The sequence below is a fragment of the Choloepus didactylus genome, chromosome 1 (genome assembly GCF_015220235.1).
Source record: "Choloepus didactylus isolate mChoDid1 chromosome 1, mChoDid1.pri, whole genome shotgun sequence".
In the NCBI taxonomy this organism is placed as follows: domain Eukaryota; kingdom Metazoa; phylum Chordata; class Mammalia; order Pilosa; family Megalonychidae; genus Choloepus; species Choloepus didactylus.
The window spans coordinates 116029612-116050748 of NC_051307.1; the positions used below are offsets into that span (position 1 = coordinate 116029612).

Genomic DNA, 21137 nt, shown 5'->3' on the forward strand with positions numbered 1-21137 from the left:
TTTCATGTGTCACATATCATCTTTTGATTTTTCTTTTACAACTCAGTGAAAATGTAAAAACTTAGATTGTAGTCCATATAAAAATGGGCAGTGGGCTGGATTTGGCTCGTGGGTCATAATTTGTTGACCCCTTTTCTAGATCCAGTGTTCTTACTGTGCTTCTATGGCTTAACCCAATTACCTGCTGTTCATTATCTTAATCTGTGTTGCTAATTATAGAGAGCCTTTGTACCTTGCAGTAGGGGAGAATGACAGGAATGCATCTTTAATGATATTAGTGCTAAAATCAGAATAAGTATTAAATGCCAGCCAGCTTGTAGATCTCTGAGGTTTAAAATTCAATAATGTAGATTTTAAGAGGTGTATGACAACAGTCACTTAGAAGAAAATGAATGTGTAAATCATATGCAGTATACTAATTATCAGTTGAGTAGATAATGGTAATAGTACTCAATGATAATATTTGCTTTACTCTTGTAATTTGCAAAGTACTTTCCATACCTGACATCTCACTTGATCTTCACAATATTTTTGTGTGTTAAGCATAATGGTGTGGTATGTTATCCCCACTTTTTTAGATGAGGAAACAGTATAAGTAACTTGCCTTAGACTCCACGAATTAGGGAGTAGCAGAAGCCAGGCTTCTTGTCTTTGAATAGTAAGTGAATTTTAGAAGTAAATGGAAATACATCGAGTTTAATATTTTTCGTCTTACAAGTGAGAAACCAAAATTCAGTGCTAGTAATTTAAGGAACACAATCCCACAGGAACCTTAATCTCCCAATTACCGAACCAAGTTCTTTCCGTTAGGCTGTGTCTCAAATAGTGAAAACTAAACTGAAATTTGTTAGTATTTGTAACATTTAGATACCTTCTTTAATTTTTTTTCTTAGTTTCTTAAAAACTATAAAGTAAAATATTCCTTACTATTAGCATACTTAAGAATCTCCAACCATGGTTCAAAACTAAAGCTCCTGGATTTCAGTACATGTAAAATAAATGCAGACCTTGCCTTTTTTTACTTTCAGCACCAGCTTTGGATGTTGATTGGCAGAGCAACAACACCTTTGCTTCTTGTAGTACAGATATGTGCATTCATGTCTGTAAATTAGGACAAGACAGACCTATTAAAACATTCCAGGGACACACGGTAAGAAACCTTTCCTCCCCTGCCTTAAAGTGATTATGATGAAAAATTATTTCAGTGTAGTTTTGAAGATACAATTTTTAATGTCCACAGAACATCCCAATCTATAACATGAAAATGTGAATATTTACTGTTATTTTTAGAATGAAGTAAATGCTATCAAATGGGACCCAACTGGCAATCTCCTGGCCTCCTGCTCTGACGACATGACTTTGAAGGTAATTCGGTTAATGGGAGAAATGGGGTGGAGGTTTCATGTGGTTGGCATTTTTATAAGACTTTTTTAGAATGTCTTTCTTATAGATCATTGAATTTTTTAATGCAATTTTATTGAGATATATTGACATAACATTACAGGCCTTCAAGGTGTACAATCAGTTGTTCATAGTTGCGCATTGATCGCCACAATCTTTGAAACTTTTCAGTACTCCAAAAAATAAAATAAAAATTAGAATAAAAAAGAACATCCAAAACATTCCATTCCCCTTCTCCCCCTATTGTTCATTTACTTTTTTTCAGTCATTCATTGTTTTTTTTTAACTTTATCAAAAAATTAAAAAACAAACAATAGAAAAGCAACATTTCAAACAAAACCAAAACAAAGGAATAATATAAATAACGTGAAATAACTATACTGCTTCCATTGTGTTCCTGCCGTACCTCAAGAAAATAGACTAATGCAACAAAGGAATAAGAAAAACAACCTAAAATAACTACATTTCTGTGAACTTGTTCCTACCATACCCCCCAGAAATTAACAAACCACAGTCAGTCCTGAGTATTCCCATAACATTAAGTTTACCCTCCTTAACTTAGCTGTTCTTACTAGATTATCATTCCCCCTTCACTATTTGCTGACTATCACTGGGTCCCCTACATTCTACAATGTAAAACATTTATTTTATATTTTTCACAGTGTTCACATGATCAGTAACATGCAATATTTGTCTTTTTGTGCCTGGCTTATTTCGCTCAGCATTATATCTTCAAGGTTCATCCATGTTGTCATGTTTCATGGCATCGTTCCTTCTTAACTGCCGTGTAGTATTCCATTATTTGTACATACCATATATTGTTTTTCCACTCATCTGTTGAAGGACATTTGGGTTGTTTCCATCTCTTGGCAATTGTGAATATTGCTGCTATGACCATTGGCTTGCAAATATCTGATCATGTCACTGCTTTCAGATCTTCTGGATATATTCCAAGAAGTGCAATTGCTGGATCAAAGGATAACTCTATATCTAGTTTTCTAAGGAACCACCAGACTGTCTTCTAGAGTGGCTGTACCGTTATACAGTCCCACCAACAATGAATAAGAGTTCAATTTCTCCATATCCTCTCCAGCATTTGTAGTTTCCTATTTGTTTAATGGCATCCCATTTAATTGGTGTGCAATATCTCATTGTGGTCTTAATTTGCATCTCCCTAATAGCTAGTGAAGCTGAACATTTTTTCATGTGTTTTTTGTCCATTTGTATTTCCCTTCCGAGAACTGTCTTTTCATATCTTTTGCCATTTTATAATTCATTGAATTTTTAAAATTGTTTTAAATTTATTCTATTAGTGGTTAATCATTCTCTTTTTAAATATTTTTATTTTCTTTTCTGAAATATAGGATACAAATATTTCATTACAGTATTTCAGCTGTACAGTAAGAATTACTGATACTAAGAAATGTGATGTTATAAATTGTCTTCACTGTTAGAAAGTTGTGTATTGGTACAATTAAATTTATTTGCACATATAAAGGTTTGACTGATAACTACAGATGGCCTTTGGTAGCATTCATGGATTTTACTGAAATTCCATGTATCATATTTAAATTGATTTTGCTGTTGTACAAGTACATGCCAACCTTCCTGGGAAACTGAGAAATAGCAATAAATCTCTTAGTGATTGAGCCTACATGGCATGGATTTATTTTTTCTTGCTGCATGAGTAATAGCAAGACTGACACCTTGTCCTCAGTAAACACACCACTTACCACAGTTAGGGAAATTGGCATTTTGCATTTTGAGATAAAGAACAATCTACCACTAATCTCCAAGAAAGTGAAACCTTGAGCCCTTTCCTGCAATTGGTAACTCCTTAATTAAAACAAATTTATCCTGACTTTGCAATAGGAATGACTGCAGAAATGATGACACTTTTATAGATAGAATAATCATGTTGGAGAACGATTTTCTCCCTTTATGAACAGACTAAATGTAACCTTGGTAACCTTGTGGGGTTTTCCCTTAAAGATACCTGCTGTGATTTTACTTGAAGAGACAGTTCTTCTCCAGTCTGGACTCGCTTGCAAACATTGCTAGTAAAAATGCTTTTCTTAATGTTTTTGTCTCTGAGTTTCCTTGCATGCATATTTGTTAACTCTTATAAAATGAAAAAACTTCTTCTGGAACAACTGATGGCCCATTCAAAGAAATGAAAGGCCACTGGAGGCTAGAGAGCCTTGGTGTCATGGATTGAGTTGTGCCTGGAGAGATAGGTTGAGACTAGAAATTGATGAGTACCTTTCTTCATTCTAAGAGTATTAAAAGGTCATGTAGGATCTTAAAACCAAAACTAGATGGATGAATAATATGTAGTGGGGCCATTTTCTGAAAACAGGGAATACCAGACTGAATGCAAAGATCATGTGTTCAGTTGAAATAAATATTGGGGATGTCCCAGCAGCTAGGTGGTCATTGAAAGCCTTGGGCATGAATGAAACTGTAGGTAGAAAGTCCAGGGTGAGAAAAGAGGGCTTTTCTTAAAAAGGTCCTGAGAAACTCCAGCGATTAATAGATCAAGAGGAATGGACTTTCAAAAGAAGACTGAAAAGGAATGTCCAAAGTGGAAAGAGAAGAATATTTAAACAATAGAATGTAGCGAAGAATATTAAAAAGAATGGGAATGGTCAGTACTTTCAAAATGCTGTTGAAGGGTCAGAGGAAATAAGCACTGGAAATTTGTATTTGGGTTTAATTACATGAGGTTATAAATGCCTAAAGTACAAAAACACTTTGAGCTTGCTTCATTATTTTTTTTGTTTTGTTTTGTTTTTCCGAATTCTTTTTTTTTTGTTTTGTTTTGTTTTGTTTATTTATTAAATCTTCATTTTATTGAGATATATTCACATACCCTGCAGTCATACAAAACAAATCGTACTTTCGATTGTTCACAGTACCATTACATAGTTGTACATTCATCACCTAAATCAATCCCTGACACCTTCATTAGCACACACACAAAAATAACAAGAATAATAATTAGAGTGAAAAACAGCAATTGAAGTAAAAAAGAACACTGGGTACCTTTGTCTGTTTGTTTCCTTCCCCTATTTTTCTACTCATCCATCCATAAACTAGACAAAGTGGAGTGTGGTCCTTATGGCTTTCCCAATCCCATTGTCACCCCTCATAAGCTACATTTTTATACAACTGTCTTTGAGATTCATGGGTTCTGGGTTGTAGTTTGATAGTTTCAGGTATCCACCACCAGCTACCCCAATTCTTTAGAACCTAAAAAGGGTTGTCTAAAGTGTGCGTAAGAGTGCCCACCAGAGTGACCTCTCGGCTCCTTTTGGAATCTCTCTGCTACTGAAGCTTATTTCATTTCCTTTCACATCCCCCTTTTGGTCAAGAAGATGTTCTCCGTCCCACGATGCCAGGTCTACATTCCTCCCCGGGAGTCATATTCCACGTTGCCAGGGAGATTCACTCCCCTGGGTGTCTGATCCCACGTAGGGGGGAGGGCAGTGATTTCACCTTTCAAGTTGGCTTGGGTAGAGAGAGAGGGCCACATCTGAGCAACAAAGAGGCATTCGGGAGGAGGCTCTTAGGCACAACCATAGGGAGGCCTAGCCTCTCCTTTGCAGCAACCGTCTTCCCAAGGGTAAAACCTATGGTAGACGGCTCAACCCATCAAACCACCAGTCCCCTATGTCTGTGGTCATGTTAGCAACCATCGAGGTGGGGTAGGCCAATACTCCTGCATTCTCCACAGGCTCCTCAAGGGGGCACTACATCTTTATTTCCTTTTTTTTCTTTTTTTTTTTTTTTAACTTTCCCTTCTATTTTAAATCAACTGTATGAAAAAAAAGTTAAAAAGAAAACAAACATACAATAAAAGAACATTTCAAAGAGGCCATAACAAGGGAGTAAGAAAAAGACAACTAACCTAAGATAACTGCTTAACTTCCAACATGTTCCTACTTTACCCCAAGAAAGTTACCTAATATAGCAACATTTCTGTGAACTTGTTCCTACTATATCCGTCAGAAATTAACAGACCATAGTCATTCCTGGGCATCCCCAGAACGTTAAATAGCTTATCTGTTCTTCTTGGATTATTGTTCCCCCTTCCTTAATTGCTCTCTATTGCTAGTTCCCCTACATTCTACATTAAAAACCATTTGTTTTACATTTTTCAAAGTTCACATTAGTGGTAGCATGTAATATTTGTCTTTTTGTGCCTGGCTTATTTCGCTCAGCATTATGTCTTCAAGGTTCATCCATGTTGTCATATGTTTCACGAGATCGTTCCTTCTTACTGCCGCATAGTATTCCATCGTGTGTATATACCACATTTTATTTATCCACTCATCTGTTGAAGGACATTTGGGTTGTTTCCATCTCTTGGCAATTGTGAATAATGCTGCTATGAACATTGGCGTGCAGATATCTGTTCGTGTCACTGCTTTCCGATCTTCCGGGTATATACCGAGAAGTGCAATCGCTGGATCGAATGGTAACTATATCTGGTTTTCTAAGGAACTGCCAGACTGACTCCCAGAGTGGCTGAACCATTATACAGTCCCACCAACAATGAATAAGAGTTCCAATTTCTCCACATCCCCTCCAGCATTTGTAGTTTCCTGTTTGTTTAATGGCAGCCATTCTAACCGGTGTGAGATGGTATCTCATTGTGGTCTTAATTTGCATCTCTCTAATAGCTAGTGAAGCTGAACATTTTTTCATGTGTTTCTTGGCCATTTGTATTTCCTCTTCAGAGAACTGTCTTTTCATATCTTTTGCCCATTTTATAATTGGGCCGTCTGTACTATTGTCATTGAGTTGTAGGATTTCTTTATATATGCAAGATACCAGTCTTTTGTCAGATACATGATTTCCAAAAATTTTTTCCCATTGAGTTGGCTGCCTCTTTACCTTTTTGAGAAATTCTTTTGAGGTGCAGAAACTTCTAAGCTTGAGGAGTTCCAATTTATCTATTTTTTCTTTTGTTGCTTGTGCTTTGGGTGTAAAGTTTAGGAAGTGGCCGCCTAATACAAGGTCTTGAAGATGTTTTCCTACATTATCTTATAGGAGTTTTATGGTACTTTCTTTTATATTGAGATCTTTGATCCATTTTGAGTTAATTTTTGTGTAGGGGGTGAGGTAGGGGTCCTCTTTCATTCTTTTGGATATGGATATCCAACTCTCCCAGCCCCATTTGTTGAAAAGACCATTATGGCTCAGTTCAGTGACTTTGGGGCCCTTATCAAAGATCAGTCGGCCATAGATCTGAGGGTCTATCTCTGAATTCTCAATTCGATTCCATTGATCTATATGTCTATCTTTGTGCCAGTACCATGCTGTTTTGGCAACTGTGGCTTTATAATAAGCTTCAAAGTCAGGGAGTGTAAGTCCTCCCACTTCGTTTTTCTTTTTTAGAGTGTCTTTAGCAATTCGAGGCATCTTCCCTTTCCAAATAAATTTGATAACTAGCTTTTCCAACTCTGCAAAGTAGGTTGTTGGAATTTTGATTGGGATTGCATTGAATCTGTAGATGAGTTTGGGTAGAATTGACATCTTAATGACATTTAGCCTTCCTATCCATGAACATGGAATATTTTTCCATCTTTTAAGGTCCCCTTCTATTTCTTTTAGTAGAGTTATGTAGTTTTCTTTGTATAGGTCTTTTACATCTTTGGTTAAGTTTATTCCTAGGTACTTGATTTTTTTAGTTGCTATTGAAAATGGTATCTTTTTCTTGAGTGTCTCTTCAGTTTGTTCATTTCTAGCATATAGAAACATTACTGACTTATGTGCATTAACCTTGTATCCCGCTACTTTGCTAAATTTGTTTATTAGCTCTAGTAGCTGTATCGTCGATTTCTCAGGGTTTTCTAGATATAAGATCATATCATCTGCAAACAATGACAGTTTTACTTCTTGTTTTCCAATTTGGATGCCTTTTATTTCTTTGTCTGGCCGGATTGCCCTGGCTAGCACTTCCAGCACAATGTTGAATAACAGTGGTGACAGCGGGCATCCTTGTCTTGTTCCTGATCTTAGAGGGAAGGCTTTCAGTCTCTCACCATTGAGTACTATGCTGGCTGTGGGTTTTTCATATATGCTCTTTATCATGTTGAGGAAGTTTCCTTCAATTCCTGCCTTTTGAAGTGTTTTTATCAAAAAGGGATGTTGGATTTTGTCAAATGCTTTTTCAGCATCTATTGAGATGATCAATTGATTTTTCCCTTTTGACTTGTTAATGTGTTCTAATACATTGATTGATTTTCTTATGTTGAACCATCCTTGCATGCCTGGAATGAACCCCACTTGGTCATGGTGTATGATTTTTTTAATGTGTCTTTGGATTCGATTTGCAAGTATTTTGTTGAGGATTTTTGCATCTATATTCATTAGGGAGATTGGCCGGTAGTTTTCCTTTTTTGTAGCATCTTTGCCTGGTTTTGGTATTAGATTGATGTTAGCTTCATAAAATGAGTTAGGTAGTGTTCCATTTTCTTCAATGTTTTGAAAGAGTTTGAGTAAGATTGGTGTCAGTTCTTTCTAGAAAGTTTGGTAGAACTCCCCTGTGAAGCCATCTGGCCCTGGGCATTTATTTGTGGGAAGATTTTTGATGACTGATTGGATCTCTTTGCTTGTGATGGGTTGGTTGAGGTCTTCTATTTCTTCTCTGGTCAGTCTAGGTTGTTCATATGTTTCCAGGAAATTGTCCATTTCTTCTACATTATCCAGTTTGTTGCCATACAGTTGTTCACAATATCCTCTTATAATTTTTTTAATTTCTTCGGGATCTGCAGTTATGTCACCTTTTTTATTCATTATTTTGTTTATATGGGTCTTCTCTCTTTTTGATTTTGTCAGTCTAGCTAGGGGCTTGTCAATCTTGTTGATCTTCTCAAAGAACCAACTTTTGGTGATATTTATTCTCTCTATAGTTTTTTTGTTCTCTATGTCATTTATTTCTGCTTTAATCCTTGTTATTTCTTTTCTTGTACTTGGTTTAGGATTGGTTTGCTGTTCATTTTCTAGCTTCTTCAGTTGATCCATTAGTTCTTTGATTTTGGCTGTTTCTTCCTTTTTAATATATGCGTTTAGTGCTATAAATTTCCCCCTTAGCACTGCTTTTGCTGCATCCCATAGGTTTTGGTATGTTGTGTTCTCATTTTCATTCATCTCTATATATTTAGCAATTTCTCTTGCTATTTCTTCTTTAACTCACTGATTGTTTAGGAGTGTGTTGTTTAACCTCCAGGTATTTGTGAATTTTCTAAGTCTCTGATGGTTATTGACTTCTAATTGTATTCCATTGTGGTCAGAGAATGTGCTTTGAATAATTTCAATCTTTTTAAATTTATTGAGGCTTGTTTTATATCCCAGCATATGATCTATTCTGGAGAAAGTTCCATGAGCACTAGAAAAGTATGTGTATCCTGGTGATTTGGGATGTAATGTCCTGTATATGTCTGTTAAATCTAATTCATTTATCAGATTGTTTAGGTTTTCAGTTTCCTTATTGGTCTTCTGTCTGGTTGATCTATCTATAGGAGAGAGTGATGTGTTGAAGTCTCCCACAATTATTGTGGAAACATCAATTGCTTCCTTTAGTTTTGCCAGTGTTTCTCTCATGTATTTTGTGGCACCTTGATTGGGTGCATAGACATTTACGATTGTTATTTCTTCTTGCTGAATTGCCCCTTTTATTAGTATGTAGTGGCCTTCTTTGTCTCTCAAAACATCCCTGCATTTAAAGTCTATTTTATCTGAGATTAATATTGCTACACCTGCTTTCTTTTGGCTGTAGCTTGCATGAAATATTTTTTTCCATCCTTTCACTTTCAGTTTTTTTGTGTCCCTGTGTCTAAGATGAGTCTCTTGTATGCAACATATTGATGGTTCATTTTTTTTGATCCATTCTGCGAATCTATATCTTTTAATTGGGGAGTTTAATCCATTTACATTCAACGTTATAACCGTGAAGGCATTTCTTGAATCAGCCATCTTATCCTTTGGTTTATGTTTGTCATATTTTTCCCCTCTCTCTATTAATATCCTTTATTGTACCTATACCGAATCTCTTTAGTACTGAACCTTTCTCCAAGTCTCTCTGTCCTTTCTTTGTTTCTTTATCTGTGGGGCTCCCTTTAGTATCTCCAGTAGGGGAGGTCTCTTGTTAGCAAATTCTCTCAGCATTTGTTTGTCTGTGAAAAATTTAAGCTCTCCCTCAAATTTGAAGGAGAGCTTTGCTGGATAAAGTATTCTTGGCTGGAAATTTTTCTCACTCAGAATTTTAAATATATCGTGCCACTGCCTTCTTGCCTCCATGGTGGCTGCTGAGTAGTCACTACTTAGTCTTATGCTGTTTCCTTTGTATGTGGTGAATTGCTTTTCTCTTGCTGCTTTCAGAACTTGCTCCTTCTCTTCTGTGTTTGACAGTATGATCAGAATATGTCTCGGAGTGGGTTTATTTGGATTTATTCTATTTTGAGTTCGCTGAGCATTTATGATTTGTGTATTTATGTTGTTTAGAAGATTTGGGAAGTTTTCCGCAACAATTTCTTTGAATACTCTTCCTAGACCTTTACTCTTTTCTTCCCCTTCTGGAACACCAATGAGTCTTATATTTGGACGTTTCATATTATCTATCATATCCTTGAGGTCCATTTCAAGTTTTTCAATTTTTTTCCCCATTCTTTCTTTTATGCTTTCATTTTCCTTTCTGTCATCCTGCAGGTCACTGATTCGTTGTTCAACTTCCTCTAGTCTTGTACTATGAGTGTCCAGAATCTTTTTAATTTGGTCAACAGTTTCTTTAATTTCCATAAGATCATCCATTTTTTTATTTAGTCTTGCAATGTCTTCTTTATGCTCTTCTAGGGTCTTCTTGATCTCCTTTGTATCCCGTACTATGGTCTCATTGTTCATCTTTAGTTCTTTGAGTAGCTGCTCTAGGTGCTGTGTCTCTTCTGGTCTTTTGATTTGGGTGCTTGGGCTTGGGTTATCCATATCGTCTGGTTTTTTCATATGCTTTAGAATTTTCTGTTGTTTTTGGCCTCTTGGCATTTGCTGAACTTGATAGGGTTCTTTTAGGATTTGTAGACCAATTGAAGTCCTTATCTTTAATTTATCAGATCTACAGCTTCGTGGAGTACACTTTCTCTAACTAACCAGCAGGTGGCGTCCACGAGCCACCTGTTCTCCACAAGCCAGTTCTCCCCTGTTTAGCCTTTTTGGTGAGTGGGGGAGTGAGTCTTGTGGGGTCCAATTGGTGTACCAAGCTTGCGTGTGTAGTTGGTGTTGCCTGCCCTGTATATGGGGCGTGTTTCTGGGCAGTCAGGGAGAGGGGGTGGCTCTAACAATCAAATCTCCCTGGTGATCCTAGAGTTTTAAAGCTGCTGCAATAGTCTAATCCTTCAGTTCAGTCCTGCCACAGTTTGTCTCTGCCACTGACCCACAATTCCTTGGTATTGGCGTATGGCTCATGAGACTTGCAAGTGGGCCCCTCTTCCAGGCTGTGCACCCCCTGGTCCTCTGTTGAGGGATGACTGTGCTATGTCACAGGTGAGTGCCGTCCCCCCAGGGCAGTACTGGGCTGCTGGGCTGTGTAGGGAGGCTCCCAGTCTGCTGAAATGATGACTGAATGGGGCTTTGTTAATTCAGACTGCTCCACCTTCCCAACTCTGGGACAATCAGCTGAGGTTGCAGGGAAGGCTAATGTCCACGCCCAGTTTTGTGGTGTGTGCCTGTTATTTGAAGCACTTCCGTCACACTGGGTTGTCTGGGGCAGCTCTGGGCTATGGCGCTGGCGATGGGCAGGAGTGTTTCCTGTCCACCAGGATGATGGCTGTGAGCGGATACCCCTCTTTTCTTGGGAAGTTGTGGTGTTTAGTCAATTTTCTCAGCCACTGGATTATTGCCTTTTGTCTCAGAGCTCTCTTAGTTCTGCTCTTGTCTTGACCTGCCCAAATTGCAAGTCTTTGAAGCTTTCTGTATTGGGCTTCTTAGAGTAATTGTTTTAGAAAAAGAAAAAAGGATTAAAAAAAAGGGCCCTCCTCAGAGATCTAATGGGGTATTGAAATGCTAAGAGACAAAGCAATTAGGGCCATTAAGGAAAGGTCCACAGGGCAGAGAGATAAGCTTTTCTTCGGGATTTACATATGAGCCTCAGGGCCTGAGGTCTGCCCTTCCCCTTTCTATGTTCACCAGCACTTCAAAAATCCTCCGCTTTTATTTTGGAGTTTTTCATGTTGTTTTTTTCTATGCCTGTCTCCTCTCTGCTGGGCTGGCTGCTCTCAGATTCTCTGGAGTCTGGTCTCAGTCTATCTATGGTTGGAGTTTGGATCAGTAGAATGAGTTTCTGATAAGGGCTGCCACTGCAGTTCTCCCTTCTCCTTCCCGGAGCTGACAGCCCCTCCTCCCACGGGACTGAGCCTGGCAGGGAGGGGTGCGGGTCCCCTCGCCACAAAAACTTACAGATTTCGCTGATCACAGCAGTTCGACGTTTTCATGAGTGTTGTATGAAGTATGCCCAAAGTCAGATTGCTCTGTGGTGTCCAGTCCACGCAGTTCCTGGCTTTCTACCTACTTTCCTGGAGGAGTAACTAAAACATACAGCTCACCAGTCCGCCATCTTGCCCCGCCTCCCCGCTTCATTGTTTTTTATGAGTTATTTACAGAAGTGTGAAATCCAGCTAATTTTTGTTTGTTTCTTTTGTCAGCAGCTGGATTTGGTGTGTGTTTGTGTTACGCAATATATTGCAAGGTCCACCCCCCCCACCCCCCACACATGGGGATATTTATTTTCTCCATTGGAAAATACTTCCTGATGCTAAATTCTAAAAGGAATTTATAATATGGATTTGTTTATTTGTTTAAGAGACAACATAAAAAGTGATGCCTTCAATATTTTAGGGTCATTACCCAAGGGGTTTCTTGAATGTTGACATTTGCACTATTTAAAGAGTTATCAAAAGTACTTTCAGAACAACTACAGTTAATTTAGTTGTCAAAGGCTTAATGCTTAAATTTATCAATTTTAGAGAGTTAAATAAATTCAGTCTGTACATTTTTATTTTTTGCACATATTCCCTTGATTTGTGTAGTCATTACTCAGGTTACACCACTCAATTTCGGGTTGGCAAGATGATTTTTTTTTTTAACTTTTTATTTTGAAATAATTTCAGCCTTATAGGACAGTTGGAAAAATAATATGAGCCCCTTAGAGAGAACCCCAGCATACCCCCAACCCCAAGATCTACTAACTTTAACATCTTGCCACATTCTCCGTATCATTCTATCATTCTGTCATCCGTCCATCCATCCATCCACTTTCTGAACACTGAGAGCAAGTAGTACACTTCATACTCCTTGAATACGCAACATTTCCGTTCATCTCTCACAATCAAAGATACTCACTTATGTAATCATATTAGGTGTAATTATCAATAAGTTCAAGAAATAGAACATTGATGTAAAGCTTACATTCAGTATTTCAGTTTTTCTTATGTCCTAATAATGTCCTTTTGAGCCTTTTTTCCTCCATTCTTAGATCCCATCCAGTATCATGTATTGCATTTAATTGTCATTATCTCTTTCATTTTTCTTTCTTTTTTTAATTTTGGAAATACAGACAACATAAATCTTGGCATCCAAACTCCTTCTAGGCATACAATTCAGTGGGACTAGTATTATTCACAATATTCAGAACCCTCACCACAATCCATTGCACAAACCTCCACTCACACCAAACACTACACATTTTTCATTAACTTCCCTTTGCTCCTGCCCCCTCACCCCCACCCCCAGCAACCTGCACTTTACCCTCTGCCTCTCCCAGTTGGCATATTCTCTTATTTTCTTTGTGGTTACCATGTGGCTTAAATTTAACATCCTAAAATCTGTAAGTGGTGTTTTCCTTGACACCACCTTAACTTCGATAGTATGCAAAACTATGTTCCTGCATCCCTCTGTCCCCCACCTTTAGCTAGGTCTCGTAACATATCACATATTTATACATTATGAGTCCAAAATCACTGATTTTATTATTACATTTTATGCATTTGTCTGTTAAATCCCATAGGAAGTAAAACGTGGAGTTCCAAAAAAAAATACAGTAGTACTGGTGTCTATATTTACTCATGTCATTATCTTTATTGGAGATCTTTCTTCATGTGGCTTCAGTCAGTTGATCAATGCCCTTTCCTTTAAACCTGCAGAATCTCCTTCAGCATTTCTTGTAGGACTGTTCTAGTGATGACAAACTCTCAGCTTTTGTTTATCTTGAAAGACAGTTTTGCCAGATAATGAATATTTGTTTGGCATTTATTTGCTTTCAACGCTCCAAATACATGGTGCCACTGCTTTCTAGCCGCCATGGTTTCCGATGAGAAATCAGCACTAATCCTATTAGGGCTTCCTTATATGTGACCCGTTGCCTCCCTTGTGCCTTTCAGAATTCTCTCTTTATCTTTGCGTGGTGTGGGTCTGTTGGGGTTTATCCTGTGTAGAGTTCATTGAGCATCTTAGATGTATTCATCTCTTATGTTAAATTTGGGAAGTTTTCAGGCATTACTTTTTTGAATGTTGTCTCTGCTCCTTTCTCTTTTTCTTCTCCTTCTGGGAGGGGTGAACAAGGGGGCCAGCTAGCATGCCAGGAGATAACCTATCACTTCCTGTGTATTCAGCACTCATCCTGTTACTGCAGTCCTTTAACTGTTTTCTGGAACTTTGAGAAAGGTGTTTCTACCAGTTCTTGCTGGTTGTGAGGGGACAGAGCTCTGAAGCTTCTCACTCTGCTACCATGATTGGGATGGGATATTTTAAATGTATCCATTATAGAATAATAATACAAATTTCTCTTTTTTTGTTTAGATATGGAGTATGAAACAAGACAACTGTGTCCATGATTTGCAAGCACATAATAAAGAAATTTATACTATCAAATGGAGTCCAACAGGACCAGGAACAAATAATCCAAATGCCAGCCTTATGTTAGCAAGGTAATATTTCTGTTATACTCTTTTCATAAGTCTTCAACACATAGAAACTTTTAATAAATACAGGAGAAAATTAGGGAAGATCCTATGAAATGGAAATGCATCCTGCATGGAATATGTTTTTAATGGGAACTTTGAAACATGGGATTTTATTAGTAGTATTTCTGGGAAGTTTTTTTTTTTACTGTCTGATACCAAATATTAATTAAAACCCAAGTGATTGAGACATATTACAATAAAGTTTCTTTAGCATTAAAAAAAAAGATAAAATGAAAATACGGCCAACTCAGAGTTCAAAACCTTGGATTAGTAAAAAGGGCTTTAAGACAAAGGAATATGGAAAATTAGTTCATTTATGTTTTTCAGTTCAGAGATGGCTTTAAGTTGTCTCCTCTCTTGGTTAGCTTCCAATTTCAAGAACACTTTCTTCCTGACAACCCTTAAAATGAATTATGGCTAGCTATTAAGAATGGTTAAATAATGGAGGTTGGGGTAGGTTGGAGAGAGTATTTCATTCCTTATGAAATCCATTTTTTTTCTTACCTTGTCAGTGCATCCTTCGATTCTACTGTTAGATTGTGGGATGTAGACCGAGGGATTTGCATCCACACTCTGACAAAACACCAAGAGCCTGTGTACAGTGTAGCTTTCAGTCCTGATGGGAGGTATCTGGCAAGTGGTTCTTTTGACAAATGTGTGCACATCTGGAACACACAGGTATGTCTATACTATTAAAATGGTCAGGTTCTCTTATATTTACTAGGAAACATTTGCCTATACCAGTATTCTTTTTACTTTTTGCTTTTTCATTCCTCTTGTGGTGTTAATTCAGTTCTTGGCTTTAAAATAAGAATATAGTTTTTGAAAGTTATAAGTAAGTAAAGATTGGAACTGAAGTTATATTGCCCTATACAGACCAGAATTTAGAAATGGATTTAGATTCCTTATTTTATTTTTTTTTCCAGCAATTTATTGACATAGAATGTGATAAATGACATTCTGTGGCTATTTCTGTTTCTGTAGCTAACAATCATAGTGGGTTGTACAAACTAATTTGGAAAAATCATTTTCATGTATTTTGTTATACATTCATATTCAGAAAATCAAAATGTTATAAAAAAATGCCTTGTTCTTTTATGCAGGATAAAATGTTAACAATATAGCTAAAGTATTTACCTCCTTTCTTTTTCCTTTCCCTTTTTAAAGACTATAGCAAATCTGAAGTGTTTCACTCTCATAAGTGATATGTTTTACTATTTTTTGTGTTAACATTGTCCATAAGTGGTATGGTTTTATATATCTTTTGCAACTTGTATTTTTTACCCACTTCCTATTTTTGAAAATTTAATCACATTATTATATTTAGCTCTAGAATGATGATTTGTTTTGACTGCCCTAGAGTATACCACATAATTTTCCTATTGATGGACCTTTTTAAGACAAACAGCATTGCAGTGAACATCCTTTTTTTTTTTTTAATTTAATAAATTTTATTTTGAAATAAATTCAGTCTTATAGGAACAGTTGCAAAAACAGTACAAACCCCATACATAGAACTCCATCATACCCCCGACCCCCCTCCCCCGATACCCTAATCCACCGCCTTTAACGTCCTGTCACACCACTGTTTCTTTCTCTCCCTCCCTCCCTCCCTATTTATCATCCATCATCTGTTGTTCTGTGCTCTGAACATATGAGAGCAAGCTGCACATATCTTTGAACAAACAATATAATTCACGTATACCTTTCCCATGGACGAGAACATTCTTTTATGCAATCTCATTAAGCGCAGCTAAGAAGTTCAAGAAATTCAACATTGATATAAAGCTTACATTCTATATTTCCTTTTTTTTTCTCTTGTGTCCCATCTGTGTCCCTTTGATCCTCCTCTCCTTCATCCTCAGATTCCATCCAGGATCATCCTTGGCATTTAATTGTCATCTATTTAGACTGTCTTTTTTTTTTTTTTTTTTTTCCAATTCTGGAAATATATATATATATATATATATATATATATAGCCTAAATCTTCCCATTCCATCCCCTCCCTAGCATTCCATTAGTGGGATTAATCACGTTTAGATTGTTGCAATGCTATCACCTTCCCACCATCCATTTCTAGAAGTTTCCCTTCAGCCCAAACAGAAACCCTACTCTCATTTCTTAACTCCCCATTGCCCCTTCCCCCACTTCTCGGAACCCCTACTCTACTTTTCATCTCTATGGTCATATTCTCTGATACTTTCTTTGTGTTTACCGTGGGGCTTAAATTTAACATCTTAAATCTATAACAATCTTGTTTTTCTTTGATATCAACTTAACTTCAATAGGACACATAAACTATGTTCCTATACTCCCTCATTCCCCCACCTTTATGTAGTTCTTGCCAAAAATTACATATTTTACATTGAGACCAAAACCACTGATTTATCATTACAGTTTATGTATTTTAGATCCTGTAGGAAGTAAATAGTGGAGTTATAAATCAAAAATACAGTAGTGTTGGTATTTATATTAACCATGTGATCTTACTGGAAATCTTTATTTCTTCATGTAGTTTCAGTCAGTTGTTTAGTGTCCCTTCCTTTCAGCCTGCTCAGTTCCCTTTAGGATTACTTATAGGACTGATTACTGGTGATGAAGTCCCTCAGCTTTTGATTATCCGGGAATGTTTTCATCTCCCCCTCATTTTTATTCTCCAGGTGTTTGTGAATTCTCTAAGTCTCTGATGGTTATTGTCTTCTATTTGTATTCCATTGTGGTCAGAGAATGTGCTTTGAACAAACTCATTTTATTTTATTTTATTTTTTTATTTAATTGAGGCTTGTTTTTAATGTCCTAGCATACGGTCCATTGTGGAGAAAGATCTGTGATCACTAGAGAAGAATGTGTGTCCCGGTGACCTGGGATGTAATATTCTATATATGCCTGTTAAAATTCTCTATATCTCTCTCTCCTTTCTTTGTTTCTGTCGGTAGGGCTCCCTTTAGTATGTGAAGTAGGGCAGGTCTTTTATTAGCAAAATCTGTCAGCATTTGTTTGTGAAAAATTTAAGCTCTCCCTCAAATTTGAAGGAGAGTTTTGCTGGATAAAGTATTCTTGGTTGGAAATTTTTCTCTCTCATAATTTTAAATATGTCATGCCACTGCCTTCTCGCCTCCATGGCGGCCACTGAGTAGTCGCTACTTAGTCTTATGTTTATGTATGTGGTGAATTGCTTTTCTCTTGCTGCTTTCAGAACTTGCTCCTTCTCTTCAGTATTTGAGAATCTGATCAGAATATGTCTTGGAGTGGGTTTATTTGGATTTATTCTATTTGGAGTTTGCTGGGCATTTATGCTTTTTGTATTTATATTGTGTAGAAGGTTTGGGAAGTTTTCCCCAACAATTTCTTTGAATACTCTTTCTAGACCTTTACCCTTCTCTTTCCCTTCTGGGACACCAATGAGTCTTAAATTTGGACTTTTTATTTTATCTATCATATCCGTGAGATCCATTTCGATTTTTTCAATTTTTTTCCCCATTCTGTCTTTTGTTCTCTCATTTTCTGTTCTGTGGTCCTCGAGGCTGAGTTGTTGTTCAACGTCCTCTAATCTTGTATTATGAGTATCCAGAGTCTTTTTAATTTGGCCTACAGTTTCTTTAATTTCCATAAGATCTTCTATTTTTTTACTCTTGCAGTATCTTCTTTATACTCTTCTAGGGTCCTCTTTATGTCTTTTATATCCTGTGCTGTGCTCTTCTTCGTGTCCTTTATATCCTGTGCCATGCTCTCGTTGCCAGTCTGTAGTTCTTTGATTAATTGCGCCAAGTACTGTGTGTCTTCTGATCTTTTGATTTGAGTGTTTGGGTTCAGGTTCTCCATATCATCTGGTTTTATCATATGCTTTAAGATTTTCTGTTGTTTTTGGCCTCTTGGCATTTGCTGTACTTGATCTTTAATTTGTCAGAAATGCAGCTTGGTGGCATACACTTTCTCTAACTAACCAGCAGATGGCGTCCGTGAGTCACCTATTCCCCTCAAGTCAGTTCTTTGTCTTTGTGGTGTGTGGGGATCTGATTCTTGTGGGGTCCAATTGGTGCACTTAATTTGGGTGTGATGTCGCTGTCCACCCTGAATAAGGGGTGTGTGCCTGAGTGGTTAGGGAAGAAGGGCAGCTTTAATAATCAAACCTCCCAGGTGTTCCCGGAGATTTAAGGCTGTTCTCTGCCGCTGACCCAAAAGTCCTTGGTATTGGGCGTAGGTTCCCTGGGATTTCCGAGTGGTTCCCTCTTCCCTGCTGTGCTCTTCCAGGACCTCTGCTGAGGGACGGAGGGCTGTGCCACATCACAAGTGCGCACTGGCCTCCAGGAAAGCCCTGGGCCGCCAGGCTGTGTAGGGGCGTTCCCAGCCCGCTTCAAAGACGGTTGAATGGGACGCGTTAACTTCCCCCTTTCTGCACGGCACCGCCCTCCCAGCTCTGGGACAGTCAGCTGCCACTAGGGTGATGGCTGGAAGTCATGCGTTTTTTTTCCTCTCTTTGGCTCCCCTTTGCTCCTCTGGGCCCAAGACAGTCAGCAGTGGGTGTGGGAAGGGGTATCCTCCATGCCAGACACTGAGGCGTTAGCCAAGCCCTCTCCCATCGTACCTGCAGCTGCTCCTGGACTTTTTTTTTTTTAAAAGAACTAGTCCGTCTCCAAAAGCCAACCCACCATTTCCTCACACCGCAGTGTGGCCGAGGGACTTTAAGCCGACTCACTCACTCGTTTCAGAATGCAGACTCCTGGTTTCACCAAATGCATGGTCCCTGTAGGTTTAGCAGACCTTGTCTGGCTGGTGCTACTCTGAAAGTGGTATTCTGGGTCACTTTCTGGTTTTTATCTAGTATTTTTCACGGAGGTGTTTTTTTGCCCTGTCTCACCTAGCCGCCATCTTAGGTTCCCCGCTGTGAACATCTTTGTACATGTTTGTGCACACAAATGAGTGGAAATCCTGGGCCAATAGAGTATGCATGCAAAGCTGCTCTCCAAAGTGGTTATATGAATTTATTCATTTAGGATTTCCCATTTTCCCCTCTCCTGTGGTTATCAAACTTTTAATGTTTTTCTTATTTGAAGGATTTGAAATAGTATTTTAATTTATGTTCCCATGAAAATTGGTGAATTTAAACATCTATCATGTAGTTATTAAGTTGGACTTTGTCTTTTAATGAATAAACTTTTTTAGCCAAATTTTCTATTGTTTTATTTATATTTTTATATTGACTGGTTGTAGTTCTTTAATTATTGTAGATAGTAATCCTCTGTGATCATGTGAATTATAATGATCTCCCAATTTGTTCTTAGTCATTATGAGATATTTATCATATACAAATTTTTAATATTAGTGTGTTCATATTTACTGATCTTTCTCTTTTTTGATTGATGCTTAACAAATTCTTACAAAGATGTCTTTGAAGTCTGATTTTTTTCATAAAGTTTTCAATTTTTTTTTTCTATTTATATTTTTAATCCATTTGGAAGTGATTTAATGTATGGTGTGATGTAGAGATCTAATTTTAAAAGATTTTTAAACGTTTTTTTCTTGCTTTATTCTGAGGTATCTCACAGATTTGTTACTCTGAGTGACATCTCTTACAGAATACATTCCTTTTACTTACTGGTTGTTGCTTGTATCTTGGAACATTATTGATTATATTGATTTTGAATCCCATCAACTTTGCTGAGCTCTCTTCTTAGACTTTCCGTATAAGTTAATCTTTCTGTTGCGATTGAATAGCAGAGGCTTTTTAGATATAACCTGTAAATAATCTGTCTGTTGTACATTTTTAGTTATTCCTTTATTCCATTATGATGAAATTTAGGTATAGAGCTATAGACCCGTAAAGGAATATACTTCTAAGCTTTTAAGGGCATTTGATCAACAATACACATTATTTTATCAGTATTGTGTAGGGAAACAATAGTCTCATTTTGCCTTTTTTTTTTTTTTTCTTTTTTTCATGTTTGAAGATAGTAAAATGTTTCCAGGGAGGTTTCAGTACAGGAGAAAGTCATTATCTTTTTATCATACACACATTTAGATTTATTCCTTATTTTGCTTGAATGTTCTGTTACCTAAGTATTTGTCAGGTAGATTGATGAAGTCTTGTCCCAGCAACCATGCAGATCTGGGGTAGATGGTGACAATGATCCATCAGCCCTTTTTAATGTCAAAAAAAGGACTGATGGATCCATTGAATGTATTGGATCCGTTGAATGCAACGAACACAACAATGTTCCTTGTTGACCATGCTATTTTGGTTCAGTTTTGGCCTATTTTATGCTTAGAAATTGGTAATTGTCTTTGAAAAATGTTGGGTTTTTTGCTTTCTGTACCTCAGCAGATTTTTTATTTTCTTTGTGCCTCTCCTTTCTCTTCTGATTGACTGGATACTTGAGGCCTACTGCATTCACACTTTTCTGTTAATCTCATCAGTTGTGAGGAATTTTAGGTAAGAAAGAAAACCAGCCTATCCAGCGTGATCAGCCACAGCAGTTTGTGCGACATGACTAGACTGAATTTGAAGAGGCAAATGTGAAAACAAAGAAAAGCAGTCTTCCAACTTAGATTGATTTAGGGTCTGCTGTTGGTTAGGTATTTACAAGGTACCTGGTTTGCTGCCATGTTGTTAAATCTGCTGCTTCTTGCTTTTACTTTTACTTCCCGCTTTAACTTTTTAGGTTACTGTAAAGCTGCAAAGACCCTTTCCTCATTTTGTCAGGGCAGAACCCCAGAAGCAC

At 37.4% G+C, this 21137-nt stretch overlaps 1 protein-coding gene across 20 annotated transcripts in view; it reads left to right on the top strand.

Annotated features, from left to right (window-relative positions):
- The window catches only part of TBL1XR1 (TBL1X receptor 1), a 201728-nt gene that overhangs the window by 174088 nt on the left and 6503 nt on the right, over positions 1–21137 (top strand). For all 20 annotated transcript variants that reach the window (XM_037840334.1, XM_037840368.1, XM_037840349.1 and 17 more), the window contains 4 exons: positions 1029–1150; positions 1291–1365; positions 14254–14381; positions 14930–15095. In XM_037840334.1, coding sequence (XP_037696262.1) covers positions 1029–1150; positions 1291–1365; positions 14254–14381; positions 14930–15095 — 491 coding nt within the window. The remainder of the gene's footprint in view (positions 1–1028; positions 1151–1290; positions 1366–14253; positions 14382–14929; positions 15096–21137) is intronic.